The 17,438-nt window shown below is 39.6% G+C and overlaps 1 protein-coding gene across 4 annotated transcripts in view; it reads right to left on the bottom strand.

The window, feature by feature from the left end:
• The window catches only part of JAG2 (jagged canonical Notch ligand 2), a 72,889-nt gene that overhangs the window by 41,923 nt on the left and 13,528 nt on the right, over window positions 1–17,438 (bottom strand). For 2 of the 4 annotated variants that reach the window (XM_069783274.1, XM_069783276.1), the window contains exon 3: window positions 3,277–3,331. In XM_069783274.1, the coding sequence (XP_069639375.1) occupies window positions 3,277–3,331 (55 nt within the window). Of the gene's footprint in view, window positions 1–3,276; window positions 3,332–8,127; window positions 8,226–17,438 lie in introns of those variants that run through there. The other 2 variants (XM_069783277.1, XM_069783275.1) reach the window with 2 other exon arrangements.

Here is a 17,438-nt window from a genome sequence, read left to right as displayed (position 1 = left end):
ACTAAAAGTTTGCCAAGTCAAATGACTTACCTGGAAAGCAGTTAACTGCTGTGACAGATGACAGAGAACAGGCCCTTTACAGTGACTTTGTATCTAAGGCAGTTTCCTCTCCCCCTCCTCCACTCTCCCAAAGCAAACAAGCGGTAACACTATACTGCCACAAGCTACCCTCCGAGCCAACCCTGCTGCACAGAGGAGGAAAAAAGCACAGGAGTAGTTCAGGAATCAGTGTCTGAAAGCCCCTCTTAGAGTTTGTAGTTTGAGGTAAGTATTGGGGAAACACTTGCCCTGGCAGATTTGTTCTTGAGATGGTACTTCACAGATCTGCTCTGAGCACCCTTGCCTTGCTTTCGATGTGTGCAAGGAAAAACATAGGATGCTAAGACATAGAGGGAAGGATGAATAACAGCTGTTCTAAACCTTCAAGTTGTTCACTGGAAACCCCTCTTTCCAGGTTTGGGGTTTTTTTGTTTGTTTGTTGGGTTTTTTTAGGCTTTTTGGGGGGTAGTATTGTTTTTTGTTATTGTGTTGGGTTTTGTGTTTTATAAATACCCACTTGAAAGTCCAAGCTGGAACACAGGACCTGCATTTAACTTTCAGCCTTACTCATACCCATTAAAGGAAAGCAAAACCTGACTTTGGAACCAATTAATCAGCTTATAAACAGACTCTTGCAATTACTTTGATTAATCTTTCTTACAGTAGCAACAGAAGACACATGTAACCTGATCCAGAGATCAGCATAGTGTTCAGGATATGTTAGGGAGTTCAGCTTTCCACAGATAACTCTCTTCACCCCTCCAGGATGCAGATATTGTTCATCTTTTCTCTGGAGGAGTTGCCATATTCCCTTTCCTATTCTCTTAGATATGAATTTTTACTGATTTGTCCCTGTTTGGCAGTTCAGTAGATCTTGCAGAAATACAAGGTAAGTAGCATTTTTGCATCTTGACAGATTCACAAGGCAAAACCTACTGGAGGACTCCCTGCCAAGACCACTCAAAAAAACCCCAAAAACCAAAACAAAAAAAACCCAAACAAACCCCCACACCCACAAAAAACAACCACAAATGAAAAACTTCAGCATTAAGAATTCTTCCTAGGAATCTAACATGCAAGTCTAAATTGAAGCACGGCAAAGCAACATGTCTGTATCATGGAATCAGTAAACAGACTACTGAAACATTTAACCAAGACAAGCGTTTAGCTAAGTCTTCTGCCAAATTACAGGCCAAGAAAGCCTTCCTAAATTCACATGACAAGCCTTCTAGGTTTCAGATGCAATACAACTTAACAGCATATCTCTCTGGCAGCCTATATTAAAGGCAAGTTCACCCTCCATTAGCAGCTTCTCATGAGAGCTAAACTGTCATCTGACACATACAGACTCCTGGAGTTCATGGAAACTTAAATTAAGGAGATGGCCCACCAGCCCTCCAGAAGACACTATATATCCTGTCGGTCTGAAGTTCAGGGAAAAAAAATTACATCAATGCAAGTAAACAGCTTTGTTACAGCATGTTAAAAAACTAAAAAGCTAAGAAAGACTTAACAGAAACCTAAAGTGATTGTCCCCTTATCGAGCCTATTTAAAAAAGAAACCTGAGTTTTAAAACTACAGGTTTGCAGAACGATTCTACAGATTCTAAGACATAAACATAGCAAGTTACAGGACCATTATTTATTAAGTAGCTTATTAAAAAACAAAATTCAGCAGTTAAATGCATACAGATCTGTTTTGCAGGATAGGCTCTTCATGTTCACTCCCTTCTATACCATCTCATGAGTTGATCTGCTATCTAGAGCTAGGGCATGAATATTCCAATATTTGCTGTACTAGCTGCCTCTAGGTAAATTATTCCCAAGCTGGAAACTATTTAAAGGAATTAACTTCATGTAATACTTTTTGAACAAGGCATTCAAAAGGATGCCTCCGATCTGTTGCTATGTAGGATATCTAAACTTATTCAAGATTCAGGCTTACACTGCTCAGCACAAAAGATCTCATTTTGAATACCATGTCCAGCTTTGGGAAGAGCCATTCAAGAAGGCTGTGGACCAACTGAAGGGTTGCAGCAACATGAATTAGCAGAGATCTAAAGAAAACATACCTATTAGAAAAGGTTAAAGGAGCTGTTAAACAACAAGACACAAGAAACTTAGTTCTAACAGAGGGTGGGCTCAGGAACAAACTACAAACTCATCATTACTTTGTCTGTCATTGGAGACAGAGTATGTTAGAAAAATCTCCAAGTTAGGAATGTCAGTCAGGAAAATGGAGATGGGACTGATCCCAATCTTCAAGGAAAAGGACCTTGAAACTCTTAACACAGTCTTAAAATCAACTGAACTTTGCCAATTTTTTATGCTTGATGCATCCTGATAAGGATGGTCAGTGAAGCAGCACAGAATGGAACCTATAATTAGAAACTGATGATGACTTGGGACATAAACCTTTGCCATCTTAATGTTCAAACACTTTCTTCCTCTATATTGATCCAAGCCAAGATTAAATAGTCCATCATTAACCATAACGTTAAAGTCTGAAGTTCACTTAACACACAGCCAAAAGCACTGATTATTTTAAGACATGTTTGTAAGCCATTACCAAAGAGTAGGTTCAGGCTGGAGTCTTACTTTAGCAACAATATGGCAACCAGCGCCTTCACAAGATTTTGAAGTATTTATACAATAATCTTGCTTTTCCTTCAGATCAATAGCTCTGCTCTGATACTGACCATTACCATTTACAGACCAGAAATGCAAGGTAACTTTCAGTACTTGAGGAGAAACAAACACAGAAGGAATCATACCATGACTTAGAACACTTTCATCCAAAACATCAAGCATGGTTTCTTTATGGGGAGCAAGAATGCTTATTTGTTTACCTGATAATATAAACTATTGCACAACATGGTTATGGGTAAACTGAGGAGAATTTAAAGTGCAACTCTACAACACAATTTTCTTTTTTTTTAAAAAAAGGGCCTATCATGATTTTGAAACATTTTTTAAAGCTAATAATTAAGAGTCATGTATTACAACCTTCACTTACTACTGTCCATTCTTTTCCCTATCAGTAATAATTTTTCACAGTTCCTAACCCAATATTCACTGCTTGGATTTGTACATGCCCTTTATTTAGATAGCAGGCTTGCATTCAGACTCATTTGGAGGGATGGCTAATTGCAGCAGCATACCATTTCCCTCCTCCCCAAATCTGTGTACACATAGCAGAGAGTAAGTGAAAACTGCAAGTTTTACATAAATACTCACCACCTTTTGTATCATTATCCCAATCCCATGCTTCTATTATTAATGTGAACGATCTCTGAAAAGAAACAAGACACCAGTTAGATACAATAAAATAGTACTGCCACACAGACACAGTGATTTGCAATAAGCAGATACTGCTGCTACAAGAAAGCCAACTGAAAGCAGTTAAAAATTTCACTTCTCTGCTGTCATGTGAAAGCCCTTCAAGGCATCTTCTCAAAAGCATGAAATATAACAGCATTAAAAATTGTGGGGCAAAACATGCTAACAGCAAAACAAAAACATACCTCCCCCTCTCCCCCAACCAAGGACTGAATTCTTCTTCTTCTCCTCCTACTGCATCTAATGCTCAGCTTTGCTTAGCCACAGAAATCCTTTTAAGAAGCAGCCCTAAAACATTTGAATGAAGTGAGGGGTTCTGAACCTTGGGAAACAGGATATTTAAGACTTAAGCAACTGAAGACCAAAAAAAGGAATAAAATCAGACCCATCCTTTAGGAAGCACATGAAAAATCAGTCTATAGAATAGATCTGTTTGCTATTTTCTAGAAAAATGTATCTAAAGAAGAAACATACAAAAATCTACCCTGCATCTATCAAGAATTTAGACTTTTCTCATGAAAGGGGTAGTGTGAAAAAAGGACCTGCAAAAGACACGGCAGAAACATAATTGTTAAAGGAAGCATACTTGGTACTATACTTCCCCATAAGGAAAGAGGAAAAGCATTATTTCAGACAGTTTTAAAATGATTTGGAAAAAACATGAAGGCTTTAGTTCGATAAAGCTAGGCTTCAGGCATTTTACTTGGGATTATGACCAAATATACAGGATAGATGTTGATATTCAAAAACTAAACTTATTTAGCAAAAAGTTTCCTTACACATACATGTAATGTTTACCTGTTTTAACAAGAGTAGCTGTCAAACCCTTCAGCTTTGATAGTTTCCAACTTGTCCAAGTTAACACCAAGATTCTCACATACATTTAAAACCGAGGAAAAAACCTCCAACAACAGAAAGAGTTAGTGCACCACTATCCTAAAACCCTTATGCATACATCTTTGTGCTTAGAGGCAAGCCACACCAAAAACTGAAGCTCTTTAAATACAGCAGAGCCAAGCCTTAATGTGCACAGAATTCACAGGCTAACAACCTATGAATTCACATGGACCTGGGGACATTGAACCAAGAAATTAAGAGCACCATTTTAGGAAGAGGATTATGTAAGAATTCGGCTATCTTTCATAGAGTGCTTAGAACTATTTTACTGTTGGTAAAGAGATGTATATTTTTACTTTGAGAAAACCCATAAGTGCTTTGTATGCCACTCGCCTCCCCACCAAGGAGAGTTGATCATAACACTGAAATCTCCCCATTTTAGAACAGCAGCAGCAACAGATCAGTGCAGCACCCTAAGCAGAAGGGCTTTTTGCCTGAGGTCCTTCATGACTGCAGCAAGGAATCAGTCTATTCAGAAGTGCACTTAACCGAGTGTGTATTTTTCTATTGCTTAGTTACGTTAACAAGTAAACCACAAACTATGCCTTTGAAAAATGTCTTCTGTACTTTCAGCTTCAGATGTATGCTAGGGAAGATGATATTCCATTATTACACTCAAGGAAGGAGGGAAAAAGGAAGCTCAGCAGTGACTATACTGGACAGCATACTTGAGCTGGAACTGTCTTTAGAAAAGGCCAACTGATAGAGATCAACTGAGAAAGCAAAGGCCTCTACTTCTAAGGTATGACAACATAGCACAACTCATAACTCCACAAATTTTTTGAAAACAAATGTTAGTTGAGCATTTCAGTAGCTTCACCCTCCAACTCCCTGCTCTCCCCTGCCACCCCAATCTCAGCATTTAGGGAAGCAGCATAGGATCCTACTGTATTCTGAAAACACTACCTGCCACCCCTCTCCTAAACTGCTACCTGAAAAATAAATGTAGAGTGAATCCTATCAGAAAATAGGTACTACACAGTATTGCTGAAATCTTATCTTCTGGCAACTGCAAGTCTCCTTTCTTTGTATCAAAATTAAGTGCTGACCTAGGCAGAATTCTGCAAATCAGTGCATGATCCAAAGCTCTGTTATCCACCTCTCCTGCTTTTAACAACTGATCTTCTAACATATCCCTCAGTTTTCCTGTGTTCCATTGATTTGTATTAGAAGTACAAAATTGTGCTCAAGTGCTTCCAGATGTCCACTTACTGATCTTATGAAAGTGCTGGTCTTTCCTACTGCAAATTGGCTGTTGCATCTGACTGCCCACACAGGCTAAGGCAGAAAAAAATTTAAGCTGGACTTGCTGTCTTAGGAAACAGATCAGTCAACTATGCCTTCCCGACATTCCAATTGAAAGCAGATTTGTATCTTTGCCCACGATGCTAGGGAATTTTTGTCAATCAAGAGAGTTCCACATGATGCACTGTTCCAGCATGCTCATGCTGAAAGGTATGAACGGGGATAAAGAAGCATTCTACCAATTTTAAGATGCTTAAAATAAGGAGCCCCATAGCTCCATGGTGGCAAATCTGACCATCTAAGCTGGCATAGACTCTGGAGTTGAAAATATCCCTCTCCTGCCTTATAGAAAATAGTATGTTACAAGCAACTATGACTCCGGCACACAGCTCTTCTTCCAAGATGTGGAACGACGGAATTTGTGGCCAAATAACTGATCTCTGCAGCCCGCACAGCTTGTGCTGCCTCCTGGTGGCAGGCAGGGCAAGGACATGGCTCTGCAAGCCCCAGGTTCCACAGGCCTGATCTCAAGCATTTGCTTTTACCATCCTCCCACTGGTGACCACCAAGAACTATAAGCCCATCTACAAAAAGCTTAAACATACACAACAAAGACAAGACCCAGACTATTAAATCCTTTCACTTACTGCCATCCCATAGCCTCACTTCCACACCGCTACTTATGGGCTAACGGGCTAGCACTTGGCCATTTACACATGAGCAAGCACATGGAGTGGAACATTTTAGGAAGGCTTGTAGTCACACTTGCAGATTAGAGATGTTATTCAAATGGCAGTAAACAGTATTGACAGACAAATGCATGTTTACTGGAAGATCAGTTTCAGCTGGGACAGTTCTCAGTTGTGCAACTTCCTGCTTTCTACTGACAGTTACACAGTCACCCTTAAAAACCCCTAACAGACAGTAAGAATGTAACCAGATGATAAACTGATTTTTGTGGCTATTCTACCTCTGGAGAAGACAGTTAAGATTACCAACACAACTTGTTACCTCTTCCTCACCTCCAGCTAGTCAATAACTTTGAAGAGGAATTCCTCTCCGTGGTAGCATGATGGATTGTCACACCGCAATTACTACACCTCAAAACTGGAAACAGATCCTTAAACTACTGGTTCAAAAAACCCCTCTCTCCCACCACCACAAGCATCAAGTCTTGCACTAGATCTGCTTAAATTCTTTAGAATTTTGCACGTTGCTTTAAGAGAACAGCTGAAAACTTAGAACGAAGCATCTGTGTTACTGAGTATATCCATGGTATGCTTCCCTGAGAGCTTTCCAGTTATTGCTTAACTATCAGAAACATTTGTTTGACTATCAAAAACATTTATTAGTGGAAATTTTAATATCCATACACTCACCCATACTGTAACCCTGCCCAATAACCAGAGTAAGAGCTATAGGCTGAATAACATAAATGGATATAAATTTTGAAGAATATTTTTAACTTATGTAATGGACATACCCATTTTATAAAAGCTCTACCATTGGTTTGCATTAGTCATCTCTGTACTTTTCAACGGCAAGTCTAACACAAGACAACCCAGCACATCTTTTGCTAGCACCAGCTGCAAGTAACTCTTCTGTAGCACAGATACTTACACCAGACAACGTCCATCTTAAATTGTGCATATGGAAAACAATTACAGAACTTGCATTAATTTAGCTCTTGTCCAGAATCTAATGTCTAGCCATACTGCAAATCATTAAACCCATCACATCATCCAGTGGTGTATTGGCTCTTTGATGTATCTTTAATAAGAACAGGCTAGCTTAAGAGCTATTTAAGGCAAGAAGGCTATTGATACAGATATAAGTGTGTTCAAGTTCCTGCATAAATCTAATAGAAAACTCTATATTTTCTAACATCTAACAAGTATCCTAAGAATGGCCCAAATTCATGAGTCTTTTACACATAAAACACACACACCACCACACCCGCATTTCTAACTTGCACAGAACTCTTGCCGTAGGCTGTATGACTAGCACCTCACAACAGCAGGACATGCACATTCCAGCCTGTTCTTATATATAAGAAAAGCTTTGTGAAGTAGTTATCTGCTATTCATTTAAACTAGTACTAGCAAAATATTTAGAAAATATTTTAAAAGTGACCATGGCACAGATTGGAGGGGGAGGGGATGGGGGTGAACATACAGCACTGAAAATAGATTCTACTGACTTTGGCATCTAGGTTTATCTTCCAGACAGAATTAAACACAAGACACCATTTGTGCTCATCAAATAAAAAACCAGAAGATGTTAAAGGCTACAAGTCAGAAGAGCATCAGCACACTTCTGCAGAAGAGCACAGATTTATGAAAGAACCATTTTGTAGGAGTTAACTAAACAGATATGCCAAGTAGTTTGGAAAGATACAAATTAAGCCTGTTTATCCTGGTGATGCTGCTTCAGTTGTGTTTTTTCTCAGGACTGGTGTTGACAAAAGCAACTTCAAAGCATTATTCCATTGTTTACACTAAACAAAACACTCCCCATACTATCCCAGCGACCTCCTTTCTGGGGAGAGGGGAAACAAGACCTGTAATATTGGTTTGGCATTGTCGTTTCATGAACTATTACTATTACCTTGATATTTGCAAATCAACACTCAAAAGGTGGGGTTTTTTTGGCAAACCAGACATGTCAGACTTTTCATCCCAAGAAAGATGATCAATCTGCTGACAGCATTTTCAGTCAGGTATAGAACTTATATTCTCCAACTCAAAGTCTGAAAAACGCAAAAAGTGAAGGTTGAGCTGAAATCAGTACTTGACTTTTTCTCCATCAATAACATGCTATTGTGTATTAAAATACTTTTATTCCAACAGACAAAGAATTATCAATTTCAAGTGAATAAAAGGACTGACTGGAGTTTCTACATGGGAAAAACCTTGGAAGAAATCAGAAGTTGGCTATGAAGTAGAAAAAAGCATGGCTCCTAAACAAATCCAGAGCCCATGTTCATCTTCCTGTTCCATACTCACACAGTAAACGCATGGTCTCATCACCAGTCAATACAGTTTCCTTTCAAACCTCAATCAAGGATAGGCAACATTTGTATTTGAACATTACAACCGTAAAAGCAGGTCGAAGAACAGCAGAATATCACTATTCTTATTAGTAGTCTAATTTTCTTAACTTCTGGAATAAGTCATCACCAATATTTCTTACAACCAAGTCCATTAAGTCTTGATCAGCACAGTCAACTCTCATACTCGGTTTCCCAGACAAGTGAGGCAAGCACAGGTCTGGGGGCTTCCCCCCCCCCTTTTTTTTTTTTGCAGCACCTCTCCCCCTCCCCCAAGCAGCCTAAAAAGCTGACTTCAAGGCAAGCATATTCCATTTCCTTCCCCAGGAGCTCTGCAGCAAGTTCTTACAACTTCCTCATGAATAAACTAGAAGTGCAAAGGGAGTAAGGAAGAAATGAAGAAAGATTCTGAGAAGGTCCAGGACTCATCCTCAACACAGGTTTAAGGGCAGACAGATAGAACAAGCCTGCAGGTTGATCTTTTAGAAGCAGACATTATAATGGAGACCTTTACTGAAGGAAAAAAAGCTCCCTGGTTTGGGGGGGGGGAAGGAAGGAGGCTGTTTTTTGAGACTTGAAGGATATTTCAGCCACACTCGCATGCAAGAACTTGTCTGCTGAAGGCAGAGGCCATTCCACCACACAAAATCATAAAGATGCCCATCCTCTAAACCCTCATTTTTCATCTGAGAAGTAAGCACCACTAGCATAGCAAGTCCTAAACACAAGCTTTCCCTTTGGAAACCAGGGCCAAACAATCCCATTTTGTCAGGAGTGCTGTGGAAGGCTGGGTTAGAGTACTGCAAACATCAGCAGCAGATAGCAGAAAGCAGTTGAGCAAGTTGAAGCCTTCTATTTGAGAGCAATTACTGCAGTTATACTCCTCTTGGCCCAGTCACAAAAGCAGGATGATGTTTACAAACTTTGGAGCCCTACTGTTGTGTGAGGGGAACTCTTTATGAACTAGCCCCACCTGACAATCTCTAGGAAGTCTGCAAAACTTTGGGGCAGAGTGGGGTATTTTTTGCCATGGTTAATAGCCAACAGGCTGGTATCTCCACCTTCATGAGTCTGAATGCTTCATTCCACTCCTCCCTCAAACTAAGCAAAGTCAAAACTGGAGGGGTGTGTATGTGTGTATGCATATGGGGGTGGTGGGGGAAATCTAGATGTCTAGACTATTAAGACTCATTTCATTGCAAAAGGAGCACAAATGAAAACAACAGGTGAATAAGTCAGAGCCAGTCTTGAAGTTAATATATCAAATTTAACACCCAGGTAGAGACTCACCTCCAGTTAAAGAAAATTACCCATCAACTAGGTGGAAGAATCCTACCAGCAACCAGCTGCATGCATCTAAAAGATAAAACAACTTCAAGGAGGGACTCAAAGAGGTATTACAACATCAATTTGGCAGTGCCCAGTGCTTTGTGAAACAGGAGCACAGTGTGCTTCTCTCCAAGAGGATCAAACTACTAGATCATGACATACATTACCAGATGATATATCTGTAGGAAGATCTTCAAGTGAAGGTTTGAAGATAACTCTGATCCTGCTGCAATGGCAGAATGCAGCAGGAGCTTCTCGATATAAGGGGGTCTTGATGTATCATGGGACAACAAATGTTTTAGCTGTGGCATTCTAAAAATCATCTGAAGTCACATATTAGCCTGTAGAAACAACGACCCATTTTCAGGTATCTCACAAGAGACCAAAATGCCATGTGTCCGACTAGAGCTCCTCAAGGGAGGACATTAATGCAGTCACCAGAGACCACATACAGAGCAAAGAGCAAGCTCTCTGGAATTCCATCCACGTATGAGAAGCTAAACCAACAGAAGAAAGACTCCACAAGCTTCTCTTAATTTAGCACCCTAGACAGAAACTCAAAGCAAATCTCAGCCAATTCAACCTTGTGACAAATGACATCTTAGAGACGAGTATATGTTCCCAATACCTCTGTACTGGCCCTGACCTTTGATAGCACCCTCTGTCAGACAGCTGCTGCAGACAGAGTAGCAGCATCCTTGAGTGAATGGGAAGCATGCACCTAACAGTTTTCACAGACCCAGAAGCAAGTCATTAGCTTCTTATTTAGAAAAACTGCAGGAGATCTGACCCAGCAGTAGTCATGTCAGGACTTCATCTGAAGAAAAGCTCACCTGCTAGCTACTCTCAGCTCACAGGACACTAAGGTTCTAGAAGAGCCCATCCCTATTTTAAAGCAGTGCCTTTCACCATTACACACATAGCAGCAATGTTAGTCCTGTGGAATAGAAGTAATTCCTGCCTCTGCTTTTTATAGCTGTCTGCTACTCATCCCCACCCTACTCCATCCCCCCTCCCCTGATTCCAGCATATACACATCTCTGCTGTAATCGGGGAGATTAAGTTCCAACTCTGAAGTCCAAGCTGTCAACTGTGGTCACTTAAATTTGAACAAACACCATCAGATTGGCTTCCAAATAATTTGTTTTCCTTATGCTTCCAGAACTCAACAAAAAAATAAAACCCCAAACAATCAGTGAAGTCTTAGCTACTCAGGTACAAGGGCTCCTGTGATAACTCGCCTTTGCTGAGACTTTCCAGCAAGAAACAAGAAAAACATCGATGTTTAATACCAATACAAGCTATCATTACCACATTTACCAGTTTTGTTGAAACACTTCTATTTTACTGCAAATGCCTTCTGCCTGTGCCACCTCTAGGCATCTCCTGTGTACCACAAGTCTCAACAAAAGTATTGGTTTATAAAACTAATCAATACATCAAGGGTGACAGAATAATTTTTTTTTTTTTTTTGCCAACTGGCTGAGCAAGCACAATGCTCATTAAAAATAATAATCAATTTAATCTTAGGTGAATGATCAGTAACTACAATTTTACTCCAGTGACTAGAATAGTGGCATTCTAGGAGGTCTGGAAACCAGTTCTTAGACTAACATATACACATTTTAATCTTACAGATCATTTCTTTCTCTTTCCACAGTCTCTTTAAGAATTCTTTGTGCCAATTGTCATAACAGGCATACAGTATTTCAAATCTTGCCATTTAAACCTCCAACCTTGCTGAATGTAAACACATTTTCAGAGCGCCTCATATAATCCTGAGTTAATGACAATTGACTTCTTCTATGCAAATTTGTATTGATAAACAAGGTTTCACAAAACACATCTTGTGACCTGTCAATTCCATAAACAGTTACTCCTTCAATCCACCAAAGCCAGCTTGTTTCTTGCTAAGCAAGTTCCCTTCACAAGCTCAACACAATTTCTTTGATCCAGAGATCTGCTTCCCACCCTCATCCATGTCTTAACTACTTAACATTCAGAAGTCAGCTGGAAAGTGCACCCTGGCTAGAAAGGGAGGCTAGAGAACAGGGGGAAGAACAAGGAAAAAGACATTTATAATGTTATGCCACTGTGTGATTCTGTTACTGAAGGTGGAGGGAAGCAGTTCGGTTCCATTCTCCCTCCCCCAAGAGATGGGATTAATAGCATCCCCCAAGAGAGGAATGTTGGAAATCAAAGGTCCAGAGAAAGGCAACAAGAAGGAACAGAGAACCAAATTATTTTGATGAAAGGAATGAAAGACCTGGTCAAAACTCCGCAGCCTCGCAGAGAGACAACTGGAGTATGTGATAGAAGTCTACAAAGCTATAAAAAGCCCTGGGGATGGTTAGGAATAGATCATCCATTTTCTGGTTCTTGACAAGAACTAAGGGGCATCAAATTAAGCTAAAAGGAGCCATGGTCAGAAGAAAAGAAATAAAATAAGATGGCACTTCATGCAAAGCTTGGCAAAACATTACACAGGTTGCTTAAGGGCAAAGTGGTTTTAAGAGTTTTGTGGGTCCAAGGGCAGACTGGCACAAATACTTCAGAGACACCAATCACTAGTTCAGAAGTTCCCAGGTTGAAAACAAAGCTTGGAAGAATGAAAAGAAATTTTCCATAATCTTGGCCTTAGACTTCCATGAACATTTGCTTATGTTCCCCGAACTCTGGTTTCAATATGGGTGCTGTTCTGAAGCAAGTACTCCACTTTTTCTGATGGCTAACATTAAAAAAAGAGACTACTAAAAAAATTACACTGTAGAATCTTACAAACCTGCCCAAGCCATTAGTATCTATCCCAGGGTAATCAAAATTGTGACCAAGGAATGTTATAGGAGAAAAAGGGAAGGAGAAACAAAAGCCAGTTCTGAATTAGATTTATAATTAAACCTCAGAACTCCTCTTTGAAAGCCGTGACAGAAGTTGTAATTGAAAATTCTAATCAAGATCCTCCTTTCTGCAATAGTGAAATGTCACATGAAATAAAATAATTGCAAAAATCACCAAACCATGTAATACAATACATGCATAGCAAGCCACGTACCTGTTGCAGCAGATGCAACAAATGCTATTCAGAAAAAAGACAAGCTGAGCTAAAGCTATTAATTGGGAGATCTTACTATTTGGAATAAAGGTTTAGAGGACTATAGGCTTCTGAAACTTCCCCTGAGGAAAATGCAATCCAGCCTTTTATGAGTGATTAAGTCATGTGACACAAAGCAGAACATACTGTCATCTAAGGCAAGATAAGAGAAATGCGGCAAGCATTTATCATTTATTAACTTACTGAAGATTGACAAGTGCCAAGCGAAATACTAAGCTTACTGATTTTATAGCAATTTTTCACACAAAAATTTGTCAGCATATTTGTGATAAAAGTCCTGGTTTAACTATAAGAAAACCAGTATTTGTCTTGGGGAAGACTAAACTGAGGTTTAAAAAAAATAACTAAATAATTACGCAATTCTTCTCCAAACTTCAGCTATTCTATTTACAGTCGTCAAAGCCAATCCCTACTGGCATCCATGTAACATAGATGAAGGCTGATGCTATTCCTAGTTACTCTTACTCCACTAAGAAATTGATTCTGCACTGTCTATATATGTCACCGAGCCAAGTATCACAGTTCCAGACAGACATGTTCTTCCACACTACCTGAAGCACAAGCAAGAAATGCCTCCCCCATTAAAAGCCAGACCTCTCAAGTCCCTCAGGAACCAGTCTAAGAAGGAAAAAAAACAGCTTTCAAAGTATCACCTACGTTCTCCAGGGGGAATTGGGGGAAGAATAGAATAGGAAGGGTGAAGATCAGGCTAGCATGACTGGCACAAAAGCTGTGAAAGCAAGAGCATCTGTGACAGTCTGGAAATACCAGCTAACAGGAAAGAAGTGTTAGAACTTTAAAGCTGTAAGGGGAAAAAAAAAAAAAAAACAAAACAAAAACAAAAAACCAAAAGAAAAGTCACAGACTTATTGCAGAAGTTTCCCTAACCTGACTGAACCACTTCAAATCTAACACTGCTACCTGTAAAACCTATCTTCAAATACTGTAAGGAATCCTTGTCATTACTCAAGATCCCAGACACAAACTACAGGAATAAGATCCAGTTTCTTCAGAGCAAGCCAGATTGATTGCCTAGATTTATAACAGATGCTCCTAGATACTCTGCATGGATACCTACAGTACTCCTGATAAAGGGAAACAGTAGATATATCCACTTAGCCCTTTGGGTCTGCCTCAGTAGCAATGTACCTGACAGTCACTATAGGCTCAGTCCAGGGCTCAGACACCACAGATTGAGAATTTGAGCCGAGATCAGAATCCTTAGTGACCTCAGGAAACACACTTTAGATGAAAAGGAACAGGGGTGGGAAAGCAGGAATTAAGACATCACAGGCCCTTCAGAGCCATACCTACTGAGGTAAACCTATTTCAGGTAAACTTTTTGATTTGAACTTTTGCACACTGTCCAGTAGGGAAAAAACCACCTTAAACATTTTGGTCAGTACCAACAGAAGACCTTCTCCTTCAGATCTCTAACAAGTCATGGGAAAAGACTTCCAGAAACTCACTATTGTTCAACAGTTCAGTAAAACTTCTTTTCTTCTATGCAAAGGAAGCCCACCCCACCACACACATTCCAATCTACAAAGAGCATGGCAGATTTTGGCTGCATCTTGGAGGTGATCCTTAGATCTGCTGGACAGAGCCCTAGAATCCCACAAAAAAGCTTTAGGCATGTGGAAAACAGGCCCCAAAAAGGACAGCTTCTCCCAACTGCCAGCTCTTCCACAGTTGCCAAAGCACTGCAATGCTCTGTTCATACATGACTGCTGTGGAAGAACAACTGACACTGTTAAGTACACAAAGATAAGTACACAAAGCAAAATCCACCTAAAACCAGAATCTTAACAAACCATCCTGCTCATCCCCTAGCTTTGTTTCAATAGCTGATCAGAGCTAATGATGAGTGCAGAACACGAAAGAGCAGTGCAACCAGCCAATACCAGTGCTCGAAAGCATTCAATCATCCTTCCTAATGCCACAGCTCCCCTCTACTAGTTAATTTACCTAACACATCTCTATACACTAAACCTTTACACAATCTGATTAAAAGTTAACCCGTCTTTAAATATCCTTTGATATAGGTGTTAATGTGCCTGTTCCAATGAGGTTTTCTGGAAAGCAGATTGGAATATAAAATAGCATCAACAAGCTTTCCTTCTATACCTTAGAAGAAATCAGATAGCAGAAAAGCCAATTACCAAAACAAAATTCTTTTAAATATAACAGCTACCAAAACAATAGAATTTGGTATGCTATACTACCACCATACAAAAAGAAGAGACAACATCCTGAGGGTAGTCAAACAAGTGCCACAGTTTGTATTGTACCTGTCTCTCAGATGGCAGAACATAGCGTAACCTCCCCAGATTTCATTTCTCTTTTTGACGGTTCTAGAGCAGAAGCAGCAGGAAGGAAACTGAAATGAACCCCACCTGCATCAACCCTACAAACCTGCTAGAACCTCAAACAATAGACTTCCCTTCCATCCTATTTGGGGAGAACAAAGGGTGTTGATTTTTAATTGAGATTAGAAAGTAAGATTAAATCAGAAGTTACAGACAAAAGAGCAGCAATTCCAGCAGATGTTTCTCTGCTAGCATCCGATTTCAGTGGACAAAAAGATAAGGTGGAAACCTACCAGAAAACACTGTTTTAGACAGAGGGTGACAGAATTAAGTTTCAATAGACATTCTGCCTGATCATTACACAGAAGGAAATAAACAAACTATTTACATCTTAGATAATTCCATGACTTTGCAGCTATTAAGATACAGTCCTTGCCACCATAGCTGAAGCTACTAGCAGTAGCGGTTTGCAGAAATCCACTGAGTTAATCCAATAGCAAAGAAGAGAAGAAAGTATTGATGAAATTAGATAACAGAGAAAAAAAGTCATTTGGAAAGAGACCTGTACAATACCATGCGGACAGCTGGGTACCATCTTAACATCATTTTATTAGTTTTAAACTGAAGCTTTCAGCCTTCCTACCACCTTTGAACTGTTTCAGACAAACTTGATATTAACCAAGTCTCCACATCCTACTCCTTTCCAAAAGTTTTGGAAGAAGTCCAAGATAAATTAAGCCCATTATATGTACACTTTCTTGTTGCATTAATGAAAGTGTAGCTAGATTGCCTCTTTTGAAGTGTATGTAACAACCATGAAGACCCATTAATGGTTAGTGCAAGACTTGTTTTATGCTAATATTTAGAATTCAAAGATGAACTAGTAATTAATACTGCTCTTTCCCCTCCCCTCCGCACTCCATGTGGCATGGATATTAGTGTCCTCTGGGCACTTCAAACCATGCATCATTATAATTTCAACTTGAAGTCAAGAGGGAATTAAACTAACTATGTAATAACATACTTTAATTATTGTTCTAAACACAGAACACCTGCATGCACTCTTTTGTATTGGAAATATGCATACTAAGAAGGTAGGCAAATATAAGAAAAACTAGATATGCCCCCAAGTTCTATGTATGCAACTTCCCCAGGAAGAGAGAGTAGTGTTTTAATCTTAATCCTTTTAAATAATGTTAGCTGTTGATAGCACTACAGTCTTTCCCTTTGTTTTTGAAAAACACAAATGCCTACAAAACCAATTCAAACTAATGAGCCTGGATGTCTTGCCCTAGGAAGAAGAGGCCCACGCTCAACTTCTGTTCCTAAGGGAGCACAGAAATCAGGGCAATGTTTTTTAAGTCCTCCACAACTCTCTCATCAGTCCTACCCAACTGAGTCAACTCTAGAGCTAGATGGGCAGCATCAGTCTCATTTGAAAGAGGACAGTGCGAGGCAAAGGCTTCCCTGGCCCACAGTGATGGCAATCGCTGACTGATCAAATGTTTGTATAACTTCAAACAAGATGCATCATTTTTCTCCAATGGTATTGGCTTCAAGCACAGGTATTGTCATAGGCCTTTCACCATAAGGAACACAAATGTCTAGGTTTTATTGCTACATGAGTTGCAAGACAGTTTCAGTCAATTTGAACTTCACATTCACACAAGAGACTTATCAAACAGATGACTGATTTCCTCACAGCTACTAACAAAAATGTCATTAATCCAGAAAAAGGGGAAAACGCACTTAAATTGTCCTTCATTTCAGCCCCAAACTGAACACCAGCTCAGTTTTGAATTTCTGCACGTGCTGAAGAGGCTGACAGGGAAACAGAAGAAAAACACCTTATTTCAACTTCACAGATAGCTCCTTACCTTCCCTTAAAAACTCCTCAGCTTTCTGAACCAGGACACTGCAGACACAACCAAAGCTATATCCGAATCTTGCTGTTCTTCATAAATTTACAGGAATAAGTTGTGCAGAAAAATAAGTCACCACTGTAAGAGGTGGTGCAAGTTCTTTCATGTAGATCAACACACGCAAGGAACTTGAATAAAGGATTAAACAAGGATTCCGCACACAGACATGCACACTTAGTTAAATACACGTGGGAGCA

Source organism: Haliaeetus albicilla, chromosome 5 (assembly GCF_947461875.1).
Source record: "Haliaeetus albicilla chromosome 5, bHalAlb1.1, whole genome shotgun sequence".
Classification (NCBI taxonomy): domain Eukaryota; kingdom Metazoa; phylum Chordata; class Aves; order Accipitriformes; family Accipitridae; genus Haliaeetus; species Haliaeetus albicilla.
Note: the sequence above shows the minus strand (reverse complement) of the source record. Positions and strands in the feature narration are given on the sequence as shown.